General features: G+C 41.7%; 1 protein-coding gene across 1 annotated transcript in view; it reads left to right on the top strand.

Moving 5' to 3' along the window:
- Positions 1 to 13,245, top strand: part of LOC102863855 (chromosome unknown open reading frame, human C1orf95) — a 109,531-nt gene that overhangs the window by 89,477 nt on the left and 6,809 nt on the right. Inside the window, exon 2 of the mRNA XM_006897762.1 lies at positions 7,942 to 8,121. Within this exon, the coding sequence (XP_006897824.1) occupies positions 7,942 to 8,121 (180 nt within the window). The remainder of the gene's footprint in view (positions 1 to 7,941; positions 8,122 to 13,245) is intronic.

Raw genomic sequence — 13,245 nt, 5'->3', positions numbered from 1 at the left:
GACAAAGAAGCAATTGTCTGAAAAAAAAAGGAACACTGCATGGTTTGAAATCAGGAAAGGCGTGTGTCAGGGTTGTATCCTTTCTCCACACCCATTCAATCTGTATGCTGAACAAATAATTCTAGATACTGAACTCTAGGAATAAGAATATGGCATCAGGATTGGAGGAAGACTCTTCAGCAATCATGTATTATGCATATTACAAAATTGTGCTTGTAGCAAGTGAAGATAACTTGAAACATTTACTGCAAATATGGGATATATCTCAACATCAAAACAAAACTCCTATCCACTGGACCAATTGGCAATATCATGATAGATGAAGGGATTGACATTGTCAAGGATTTCATTTTACTTGGGTCCACAATCAACACCCAGGGCAACAGTAGTCAAGAAATCAGTAGTTGTGTTGAGCTGGGAAACTCTGCTGTCAAGGACTTCTCAAAAGCGCTAATGAGCAAGAATGTCAGTTTAAAACCTAGGTGTGCCTATCTGAGTCATAGTATTTTACATTGCTTACTATGCCTTTGGAATTTAGACATTAACTAAGGATGATGGAGGAACGATGCCTTCAAATCGTGCTATTGATGAAGAGTATTGAATATTCTATGGCTATCAAAAGAACAAACAAGTCTGTTCTGAAGAAAGTGCAGCCAGAGTGCTCCTTAGAAGCAAGAATGGTGAAACTTTGTCTCATTTACTTTGGACGTGTTGTCTGGAAGAATCACTCCTTAGAGAAAGACATCATGCTGGGAAAGGTGGAAAGTCTGAGAAAGACCCTCTATGAGATGAATTAACACAGTACCTACCACAGTGACTTGAGCATGACAGAGATCATAAGCACGGTTCAGGACAGGGCAAAGTTCAGCCCTGTTATTCAGAGGGTCATGAGGAGTCATAGTTGACTTTCTGGCACCTAACAACATACAGAGATCATAAGCAACAAGTTTGGTTTGTTTCTAACAAAGTCTGAGGTCTCCCAGGGTGGCTTAACCCACTTCTCTATTCCCAAGACCCAGCAGTAGCCAAGACGTATGATTGGCATTTAATGAAAGAAATTAGACCCACCTAGCTTATCATCTCTTGCTCTCATCTTTGCAACTTAATCTTTAACAGGTTGTTGGTTGTACTTGTTTCAAAACTGTGGTCTTCTAAAAATAGATCATCTGTCCTATCTGCTGAGGCATTTCTGGGTGACTTTAAGTGGCCAACTTCTCAGCTGGTAGCTAAGCACTTAACCATTTCTAACAACCCAGGACTCTTGTGATTGGGGAGGACTGTTTAACAGGCAGAGCTCATTTCAGATTATTAGAGGGCTGCATTTAGAACTTGGTATCACCAATGTGGAACAGTTCCTAGACCACAAAGAAGAGAAATTGACAGCTCAGGACTTAATGGGTTTTGATGAATGTCAAGGGAAAAAGAAACTATGAGGAAAAAAGAGAGAAGTTGTCAAAAAAAGTGAAAAGATTAGCTCAAGTTCAGGGTTCAAATTGTATGAAGGGGGGGGAAAGGCTTAAAAGTCAGCTCTCAAAAATTTTCTAACTAGAAACACTACCCTCATTCAATAAGCAAACACATCAAAAGACAGGAAAAAATTACCAGTGACTCTCTAACACAACATCTCAAACAAATTGAAAAAGAAGAACAAAACCCCTGACACACTCTAAAAAAAGTGAAATTATAAAAATTATGACATAAATAAATAGAAAACAGAAAAACAATTGAAATTATCAGCAAAACCAGGAGTTGGTTCTTCAAAAGGTTAATGAAACAGACAAACTACTAGCAAAACTAACAAAGGAAACGAATGAAAAGACACAAATAATATGATTAAGAGATGAAACGGGCAATATCACAACAAAACCAACTAAAACAAAAAGGCTAACAATGGAATATCATGGAAAAACTATATTCAAACAAATAGGAGAACCTACAGAAAATGGACAAATACTTAGAAACTCACAACCTACCTAAACTGACACAGACCGAAATTAAACACCTGAACAACTCATTACAAAAGAAGAAATTGAAAAGGTAATAAAACAACTTCAGGCCAAAAAAAGTCCTGGACCAGATAGTTTTACAAGTGAATTTTATCAAGCATTCAGAGAACTGTCACCAATTCTACATAAAGTATTTCAGAAAATAGAAAAGATGGAATTCTCCCAGACTCATCGTATGATGTAAAGCTATCTTTGGTACCAAAACCAGGTAAAGACATGGCCAAAATAGAAAACTATAAGCCAATATCTCTCATGAATATCAATGTAAAAATTCTGAATAAAATCCTGGCCAATAGAATCCAATGATACATCAAAAAAAGTAATTCACCATGAACAAGTGGGATTCATAACAGGTATGCAAGGATGGTTCAACATAAGAAAAGCAATCAGTGTAATTCATCACATTAACAAAGCAAAGAAAAAGAACCACATGATCCTATCAATTGATGCAGAAAAGGTCTTTGACAAAATTCAACACCATTTCCTGATTAAAACACTCAATAAAATAGGAATAGAAGGGAATTTCATCAACATATTAAGAAGTATATATACAAACATGAGAGCCAACATTGTTCTCAGTGGAGAGAAGTTAAAGGCATTCCCTTTGAGAATAGGAACTAGGCAAGGATGCCCACTATCACCCCTCCTATTCAGTAATGTATTGGAAGTTTTAGTGATATCAGAAAAACAAAAGAAGGGAATAAGAGGCAAAGAGGAGGTAAAATTATCTCTCTATGCAGTTGATATGATAGTATACTTAGAAAACCCTAAAGACTTAATAAGAAAACTACTGGACATAGTTGACCAATTCAGCAAAGTGGCAGGATACAAGATCAACATACAAAAATTATTCAAAGACAGTTACAAAACTTTACTACAAGAAACAAAAAGAGACCTGGAGGAATGGAAGAATATACCTTGCTCTTGGATAGGAAAACTCAATATTGTGGAGTCTGCATGTTCAATGCAATCCCAATACAAATACTAATTCCATTCTTCAATGAGATGGGAAAGGCAATTTCTAATTTCATTTGGAATGGAAAGAGACCATGAATAAGCAAAGCACTCCTTAAAAACAAGAAACAAGGGAGGAGGCACCCCACTCTCTGATTTCAAATCCTACTGGTAGTCAAGACAGCATGGTACTGGTACAGTGAGAGACACATAGATCAATGGAATAGAATTGAGAACCCAGAAATCAGCCAATCTACCTATGGTCAACTGATGTTAAACAAGGAGATGAAATCAGTTAAGTGGGGAAGCTATAGCCTTTTAAACAAATGGTGTTGGCAAAATTGGAAAACTATCTGCAGGAAACTTAAGCAAGACCCACACCTCACAGCATACATAAAAAGCAACTCAAAGTGGATCAATGACCTAAGACTAAAACCAGGGACTCTAAAATTCTTCAGAGAAAAGCTTGGGATAACTCTAGAAGCTCTAATCCACAATTTGAACAGTCTTCCAAGCATCCTGAAAAACCTACCACAAGGAGAGGATTAAATCGATGAATCAAATCCCTATGTGCATCAAAAAATTTCTCCAAGAGAGTAAAAAGAAAAGCCACAGACTGGGAAAGGATATTTGGCAATGACATGTCTGATAGGGGACTTATACCTAGAATTTATAGAATACTCGAGCACCACAACAAGAGGTAAAAAATCCAGTGGCAATATGGGCACAGGATATGAACAGACACTTCATTGAAGACATTCAAACAAACACATGAAGAAATATTCAAAATCCCTAACTCTAAGAAAGATCCAAATCAAAACCACTATGAGATATCACCTTACCCCAGTAAGTATAGCAAAAGATAACAGAACAGCAAACAACAAATGTTGGCAAGGTTGTGGAGAAACTGGAACCCTTATTCACTGTGGGTGGGAATGTAAAATGGTGCAACCACTATGGAAGGCAGTATGGCACTTTCTCAAAGAGTTGGAAATAGAAATACCATTTGATCCAACAATTCCACTACTGGGAATATACCCCAAAGAGACCATAATTGCCACCTAAACAGATATATGCACACCTATATTTATTGCAGCTTTGTTCACAATAGCAATGAGTTGGAAACAACTCAAGTGCCCATCAACAAACGAATAAATAGAGAAGCTGTGGTGTATTCACACAATGGAATACTATGCAGCACTGAAAAACAAGGAACTCATAAAATATTATACAAAATGGGTGACCCTGGAGGACATTATCCTGAGTGAAATATCTCAGTCACAAAAGGACAAATACTGCATAATTCCAGTGTTCTAAAACAGGACTGACATAGGGGGTTGGAGGGAAGGTATGAAAAGAGGGGATAAATAGTGTACACTGCATTGAAACAGATGAGGGAAAGAACTGCTTAAAAGGAATATATGATTGGGTATTGTTTGCATGACAACAGTCCAGAATAAGAGCATGGTAAAGTGGACTGGGGAAGGGGTGCAAAATTGTACAACAGTGAAAGAATTTTCTTTTCTTTTTTTCTTTTTAAATTTTTATTATTTTTTATGTGTACCGTCAAATCAGATCTGACTAGTACATGAGGAGATTGCCCCCTCCTTCTCCAGCAGAGCATCTGGTGGATTTGAACGGCGAAAGAATTTTCTTTTCAAAGAGAAAAGTGAATTGGTGTGGGCAGGGAGGTAAATTGGCAACAATGAATGAATGAATGAATTGAAATCCAATTTCTCTATAAACTTTCATTAGAATATTGAAAAAAATTTTTTTTTCTAACTAGAAACACTACCTTCTTTCTCAGGATAATCCAGACAATCTAGAATATTCCAAAAGTGGAATTATTACTGCAAGTGAGAAAACATCTATGCTGTCTAACTAATCGTTAGAATATATTTTATTATTTGTGTAGCTATACATTTATAGAAGGAAGAGTGGCATCCACTTCCTTAATAGCTTGTCTCTGGAAACTCTATGAACCTGGAGAGAGGATGAAAGGTGCCCAAGCGTCAAGGACTCTCCTTCGTAGGGTCGCTATGAGTTGCCTGCGACTCAATGGCTCTTAACAACAACAACAACAACAACAACAACACGCATTTATATGTAATATTTCCAGCCCTCAGGACAAATGGAGACCAATATATGCATATATTGGTAATAAAGGGCGTTCTGGTGAGCTAGTGAGTAGAGAGTTTCTTTGGTAACCCTGAACTGGTCAGGTGTTTGTATTACCAGCTACTCCTCGGGAGAAAGATGGGCAGTCTCCTCCAGTTCAATTTACAGCCTTGAAAATCCATTAGAGAATCAGTTGTTGTAAGTTCCAACTCCATGGGAATCAGATAGATACTGTTAATAAATGGCAGCAACACTGAAAATGTAAAAAAACCCAAACCCAATATTCAAATTAGGTAAAAACTGATTATAGTGGAGTCATCAGAATAGAAGAAGCGCATTGTAAGTCAGACACTACCTGTATATGAAATGTCCAAAGTAGGTGAATCTCTAAATAAAGAAAGTAGATTCCTAGTTGCTTGAGTCTGGGAAGATGGGGCTAATGGAGAGTTATTGCTAACAGGTGCAGGTTTTATTTTGGGGAATGACAGAGTGTTCTAAAATTAGATTGTGGAGCTGCACAATTCTGTGAATGTGTCAAAACCACTAGATTGTATACTTTAATGGGAGAACTGTATGATATGTGGATTAAATATTAATAAAGCTGGTAAAAGAGAAAATTATTAACATGGTTTCCTATAAAAATGTACTAGAATAATTTTGAAAAATAAGTTCCAAATGGATGAAAGCAATGGTTATACAGTAGAAATGCATAGACTTGCCCACCCAACCTAACAGTCATTATTTCCTAGTTGTCTCTCTCTCTTCCATTGTCTTCAAATTGGAGCCAACTCACAGCTGATCCTCCAGCACGTTTTCAGTGGCTGCCGATGGCGTGGACGGAAATGACTGAGCCTTCTTCATAGGGTTACTGGTGGATTTGAACCTCCATAGAGGTGTGACCTTTGGGTTAGCATTGCAGCTTCCTATTGGCTTTCATTTACTTACTTAGTAAAATCTAAATAAATGGCCCTGCAGATGCGCATTTGTGCATATAGTTGATTCTAGTCACCAATCACTCAAATGTCGTATAGTTCGTCAATGACAATAAAAGCAAGAGAGTGACCAGGAGCCACAGCCACGCCACGCACATGCAAAAACTCTGTCCTCACAAGTCTCTCCTGGCCGTAGTCTTTGTTCATAGCCTCACACATCTGCAGTCTTCTTGTCCTTCTGTGACAAGCACACAGAAGCTTCAGCATACTCACTGATCTTTAATCAGTTCAAGGCCAATTTCAGGAAGTCTTTATCTTTTGATAGGTGATGGGTTAGATGACCTTCTAACTTTTAAGTATCTCTGAGTTGACGGGCAAAGTTTCTTCAGGCTCAAAAGTTCATAAATATAGTCTCATATGGCTCAGCCTGAAAACCATGAGAGCACTTTGATCAGTGTTCCCACTTCCTAGGCAGGAAGACTGAGGTGAGATCACAACTCCAAAGAGATTCCACCACGTGCAAACAGTGCAGACCAGAGAGGAGGGCACCACCTGCTCCAGGGCCTTCCTCAGGGGGCACTGACCAACACAGAGCCCCAGAGAGGTAAAAGACATTTTGAAAACCATTAAAGAAGAAATTTATTCCCTTGTACTTAAAACAAAGTTGGATTAGTGAGCAATGATATCAGTTTAAAGATTGAGGTGCCCCTGCCTCAAGTCATGGTCTTTTCAGTTACTTCCTATGTGTCTAAAAGTTGAACAGTTAATAAGATGACAGAAGAAGAATTGATGCTTTTGTTGTGGTGTTGGAGAAGAGTACTAAATATTCCATGGGATGCCAAAATAACTAACAATTCTGTCTTAGAGTAAGAACAACCACAGTGCTTCCTAGAGGCAAGGATTTTTGTGAAACTTTGTCTTACATACTTTGGGCATGTTGTTAGGAGGCGCTAGTCTTTGGAAAAAAGGGCTACATGCTTGGAAAGGTAGAGGGTCAGTGAGAGAGGAAGACACTCAAAAGAGGGACTGACACAGCAACTGTAGCAGTGGGCTCAGCATATCAGAGATAAAGAGGACAACATAAGATGGACGAGGTTCAGACACATCGTTCTTAGAGTTGTTACGAGTTGTAGTTGGCTCAATGACACCTAACAACAACAACAACAACTTTATTTTATTGTGTTTCAGTGAAGGTTTACATAGTGAGGTACTCATTCAACAATTTCTGTGTCGATTGTTCAATGTCTCTCCTTATGTTTTTAATGTTAGAATATGATATTCTAGATTAAAAATAATCAGACAGGGGAGCTCTGGTGTTATCTTTGCAGATTGTATTGGGTTACTAACTGAAGGTCAGCAGTTTGAATCTACCAACTGCTCCATGGGGGATAGTTGGGCAGTCTGCTTCCTTAAAGATGTAGAAACTCAGGAACCCAGCAGAGGGGCCCCCCATGAGCGAGACATGGCTCAACAGCAGGACGTTTGAAAACCAGACAGATCTGGATTTAAATCTTACTCTTCTCAAATGATATCCATGGTCTTTGCAGGGGACTGGGAGGTCCTGCTGTGTTCCCTTCTGGGGCCCTTTGCAACATCTTGGCACACCTCCTGCAGGTGGGATCTTGGCCCCTCTGTTGTCCCATTGCAAGGGTCCTTGGGTGGCACAAATGGCTAACACCATAAATCAACTACTAACTGAAAGGTTGGGCCTTTAATACACTCAGAGGTGCCTCAGAAGAAAGGCCTGGCAACCCTCTTGTGAAAATCAGGTGTTGAGAACCCAGTGGAACACACTCTACGGACACAAGGGCTGGGGTGTGAATTGTTGCTCCAGATGCTGGAGGCCAGGCTGTTCCTGGACCAGCCCTCAGAGGACAGGTAACGGAGTCCTAGGGCGGCGATGAGCCACTGTCCCCCTCTGTCTCTGACAGGGACGTTCGTCTCGGCTTTCACTGTGCTGTGTGGCGCCCGCACCGACCTCCCGGACAGACACGTGTGCTGTGTCTTCTGGCTCAACATCGCAGCCGCCCTCATCCAGATCCTGACAGCCATCGTCATGGTGGGCTGGATCATGAGCATCTTCTGGGGCATGGACATGGTCATCCTCGCCAGTGAGTAGGGGTTGTCATCTACACCTGGGCCCAGCGAGGATTGCATGGGGGACGAGCAGGGAGGGGCGGGGGTGGGCCCAGGGTGCACTTGGTGTCTGGGACCCTGTTGGTCACGCCTTTGGGGAGGTGGGTGTGGGCACCTAGCAGGGACAGGTTGGCTAAGGCTGAGGTCTTGCTCCTGCCCTAAGCACAGGCACTGGGCAGGGCTCAATTGTGTGCTCCTCACAATGCTGTGGAGTCTTGGGTTAAAAGACTTTTCCCCACATCCCTCCATGTCACACTCTTCCCTTGCTGGGAGTGAGTCAGAGATGAAATTTTTGTGCTGATATCTGAGCATTTGGGCACAAACAAGAGCAGAAGAGGACTCCTTATGGTGCCAAGACACACTGGTCATTGCATTAGTCAGAGAAGCAGACAAGGGCTCCTGACAAGGCCAGGAAGCAGTGATGTGACCCAAGTCAATCAGGTCCGTGCACCTACTATTCTCTTTCTATCCATCAAGGAGTTTTGGAGAAATCACTTAGTGAGTGCATTTAGCCACAGGAAATTCTAGATGATGTTATTTGACTGTCGAGAGAGTAATTTCTCCTTTAAAATTTAGCCCTTTTTTTGAAAACAAATAAAAGCCATTGCCAACAAGTGGATTCTAACTCATAGTGAGCCTCCACGGGTTTCTGAGACTAAATCTCAACAGGAACAGGTTGCTCATCTTTCTACGAAGTGGCTGGTGAGATCGAACTCCTAACCTTTCAGCAGCCCAGCACGTAATCCACAATGCCTCCAGGACTCCTAGCCTTTTGTTAGTTTACTGCTAAAGCTCTATTATTCCTGAATTGTGTTGGAGTGGACCTAATAACTTACTAAAAACTGAATTCAGACACAAAGATGCTTTATGAAAGGCCTGAAAGTTATAAAATAAAAATTACCAGATACAACATTTTTTAAATAAACTAATAACACAGGTGGTAAGCAGACATGCATGTTACCGGCACCTTCATACATACCCCTGTATTTTCATTTTTTCTGACCACTTCATTAGGCCGTAGGTCTCAATAACCAAGACCACGCTTCTTCAATGCTTTATCCCCTCACCACACTCCATCCCCAGCCCGTGTTTACTTCTGTGTCCTCCAACCAAGGTTGGATTGTCAGTGTAACAGAGCCTGGAGCCAAAGCCTGATGTGCAGGGGCTCTAGAATGATCTAAGGCTGACCCCTGTGCCTACTCAAGACCCAGGGTTGAGCAAGACTATAGTCAGTGACCAGTCAAAGGCTAGAGGAGATGCAGACAGATCTCACCACAGCTGGAGCCTCCTGAGCTCACCGAGGGGTCAGATAAGAGATAGGCTTAGAAGCAGGTTCTCAAGGAGCAGAGAGGTAAGGGGGTCGAAGGAGGCAGGCTGTGTTGCCTGGGTGTCACAGAGCTAGAAATGAGCAAAGCAAACTGGACAGAGGCTGGGAGCCCAGGGCATCCTGAGAAGGTGGTGGGCTGGCCCTAGAGAGGAACAAGTCAGGGGACAGTCAGAAGGCTGTGCCAGCTACTTCCTGCTGGAAGATGGTCCCAGGGAGGACAGAAAGGGTAGTGTCGTAGCCCTGCACAGGCTCTTCATGGGAGTCCTGCCCTGTGGGCACGTCTTCCATTTGGAGGTGGAACACAGACTTTGCTAGAAGGGAAGAAGTTCTGCCCACTCTCCAATAAATCCTGAAAAGTGAAGGTAGGGACATCTCCCGGAAGGAATTAGATGCTCCCCTCAGATCTGTGGGGTGACTCACCACCTCCCACTCTCTTCAGTTAGCATCTCCTCTCTGAAATTCTCTGAGCAACAGCCAGGTCTTGCGACAACTGTCCTGTCTCTGCCTTAACGTACTTCCAAGTTCCTTTTGCTGCTTCGCCTCTTTACAGAATCCATTTCTGACCAGGTATGTGGAAGCATTCCATTAAAGTTGTACCTAGTCACACCTACCACTCCAGTAGGTCTCAGCAAATGTATGTTGATGCCTTAGAGCTCCAGCACTTGGCCATCCTGAGGAACCAGGAAGCGAGGGTAAGACTTTGGAGATCATTTAAGGAGATCTTCTCACCGTGTCCTCTAAGACCACATAGAGGCCAACAGAGGGACCTGCCTGCTGCTTCACGTTCTATCATTTCACACTCTGTGCTCTTCTGGAAACTCCTCTTTAGTGACTGGTCTGTGGGATTGTACCTGGGCAGCATTGTTAGGCTGTAGAATGACCAAGTGTGGAGAGCTCCACCTCCATGTCCCACCCTCTTCTCCACTATGCAAGCGTTCACTGTGGGCTAGAGACAGCTCCTTGCACAAATGCTGGTTTCAGGGAAGCTGTGTTTGTGTCAGTCATTTCAGAAGACTTTTGAGGTGAAAACTTGAGGGTGGCACAAGAAATTTGGTTTCTCTTCAAATGGCCCTTCCATCACCAACCCCAGTAAGAGCTGACGTTCACATTTTACAAAAACTAATCTCTTAAAACTAGACTACTTTGAGGTTTAGGGGACACCGAGAGCATGACCATGCACAAAAGAGAGCAACGGCATGAGAAGACATAATTAACACCATAAACTATGCCTAGGCAGGGCTCAGATTCCACAGAAAAGGAGAAGAGGGGAAAGTCTTACTGCCATTAGGGCATCCACCACGGAGAAGTCAAGTCCTCATCTCCCCACTGCTGGTAGACAGAAAACCACCCGAGTGCACTTTCATTTGATGGGTAGGACACAGGTTGGAGGATAGGTGCCCTGGGAATGATGCCTCACCCTTCCCATGGCAAGCAGACCAACACCATTCTGAGTCTGGCAAAGAGACACTCCCTAAATTCAAGAATGTGTTTATTGTTATGTACAATCGAGTTGCCTGTGACTCATAGAGACCTTATGTACAATAGCCCTAAACCCTGCTCTGTCCTGTGCTAGTCTCATTGTCTCTGACACACTCACCACCATTACTCCAGTCACTGATTCAAGCCACCTCATAGAGGTGGTCTTCCTCATAGGGGTCTTCCCCTCCTGCTCTGTCCCTCTACCCTCCCAAGCATGATGTCCCTTTCCAAGGACTAGTCCCTCCTTGCAACATGTCCAAAATATGTCAGATGAAGCTTCAGAATCCTTGTCTCCAAGGAGTAGCCTGGTTTAACCATCTCTAGGATGAACCTGTTCATTTTCTTAGAAGTCCATGGTATATTCAATACTCTTCTCCAGCACCACAGCTCAAAGGTATCAATTCTCTTTCTGTCCTCCCTAGTCATTGTTCAGCTCTCTGATGCATAGCAAGTGATTGCAAAGACCATGGCCTTTATCAGGCGCACCTTAGTCTCCAGACTGACATCTTTGCTCTTCAGCACTTTAGAGAGGTCTCTAACTGCAGACTTTTCTATCACAATACGTCTTTTAATTTCCTGGCTGCTGGTGCCAAGAGTTTTGACTGTGGATCCAAGCAAAACAAAACTGTGAACAATCTCAATCTCTTCACCATTCATTATGACGCTGCCAGTCAGCCCAGTGGTAAGATTCCTTATTTTCTTGATATTGAGTCTCAATCCATACTGAAGACTGAAGTCCCTGACCTTCCACAGCAAGTGCTTCAGGTCCTTTTCAGTTTTAGCAAGCAAGGTTGTGTCATCTGCATAACACAGATTATTGATGATTCTTCCTCCAATCTTAATGCCACATTTCTCCTCATAGAGCCCAGCCTCCCAGATAACCTGTTCTGCATAAAGATTGAAAAGGTATGGAGATAGGATACAGCCCTGGTGTACACCCTTCCCAGTTTGGAACCATACAGTGTTTCCTTGCTCTGTTCTGAGGACTGCCTCCAGGTCCAAGTATAGGTTTCGCATTAGCACGATCAAGTGTTCTGGGATTCCCATTCTTAGAGTCACCCGCAGCTTGTTATGATCCACACAGTCAAATGCCTTTGCATAATCAATGAAACAAAGATAGACATTCTTCTGGTACTCCTTTATTTCAGCCAAGATCCATCTAACATTAGCTATAATATCCCTAGTACCACGACCCCGTCTAAATCCAGCCTACACTTCTGGTAGTTCTCTGTTGATGTGCTGTTCCAATCGTTTTGGATAAACTTCAGCAGAATTTTGTTTGCATGTGATATTAATGATATTGTTCGATAATTTCCACACTCTGTGGGATCACCTTTCTTTGGAATGGGAACAAATACAGATCTCTTCCAGTCAGTTACAAGATTAAATGCTTAGGAAGATATCGAACTAAAGGCACAAAAGACCTATATAAAGAAAAGGAGAAGACACTGACATGAGAAATAAAAAGAGCTGGATAAATGAAAGACTATACCATGTTCATGAACAGGAAGAAAATATTGTGAAAATGACAATTCTACCAGAATCAACCTGCAGGTTCAGTGTGGTTCCAATACAGATACTAAGGCCACTCCCTCTTCAAGGAGACAGAAAAGAAATTTTCAGCTTTATTTGGAAAGGAAAGAGACTCCAAATAAGCAAAACTGTACTGAAAGACAAAAATAAAGCAGGTGACATCATGCTTCCTAATCTCAAAACCTGTGGCTCATCTACCTATGCTCATCAAATCTTTGACAAGGAACAAAATCCATTCAGTGCGTAAATGATAACCTCTTTAATGAATGGTGCTAGCAAAATTGGACATTGATCTGCAGAAAACGGAAATAAGATCCACATTTCACACCATACACAAAAATCAACTCAAAGGAGAGCAAGGACATAACGGTAAACCCAAAACTATGAAGATCATCAGAGAAAAAAAAATAGAAGCAATTTTAGAAGCCCTGATCTATGGCGTGAACATTCTTTCAAATGCAGACAAAAATGCACAACCGAGAGGGCAAAATATATGAATGAGAATTTTTAAAAGGAAAATTTTTGTGTGCAGGAAAAAACCAAACTAAAACAGTGCTCCTCCCACAGGATGAAAAGAAAGCCCATAGACGAGAAAAAAATATTTGGCAATGACATATCTGACAAAATATTCATGTATACAATTTATAGAATACCACAGCACCTCAACAAAAAAAAAAAGACACAGAACACAATTACAAAATGTGGAGCTGTCGTTGTTGTTGTTGTTGTTATGTGCCGTCGAGTCGCCTGCGACTCATAG

The sequence above is a fragment of the Elephantulus edwardii genome, unplaced genomic scaffold (genome assembly GCF_000299155.1).
Source record: "Elephantulus edwardii isolate Elephantulus edwardi_28Jun2011 unplaced genomic scaffold, EleEdw1.0 scaffold00214, whole genome shotgun sequence".
Taxonomy (NCBI): Eukaryota; Metazoa; Chordata; class Mammalia; order Macroscelidea; family Macroscelididae; genus Elephantulus; species Elephantulus edwardii.
Note: the sequence above shows the minus strand (reverse complement) of the source record. Positions and strands in the feature narration are given on the sequence as shown.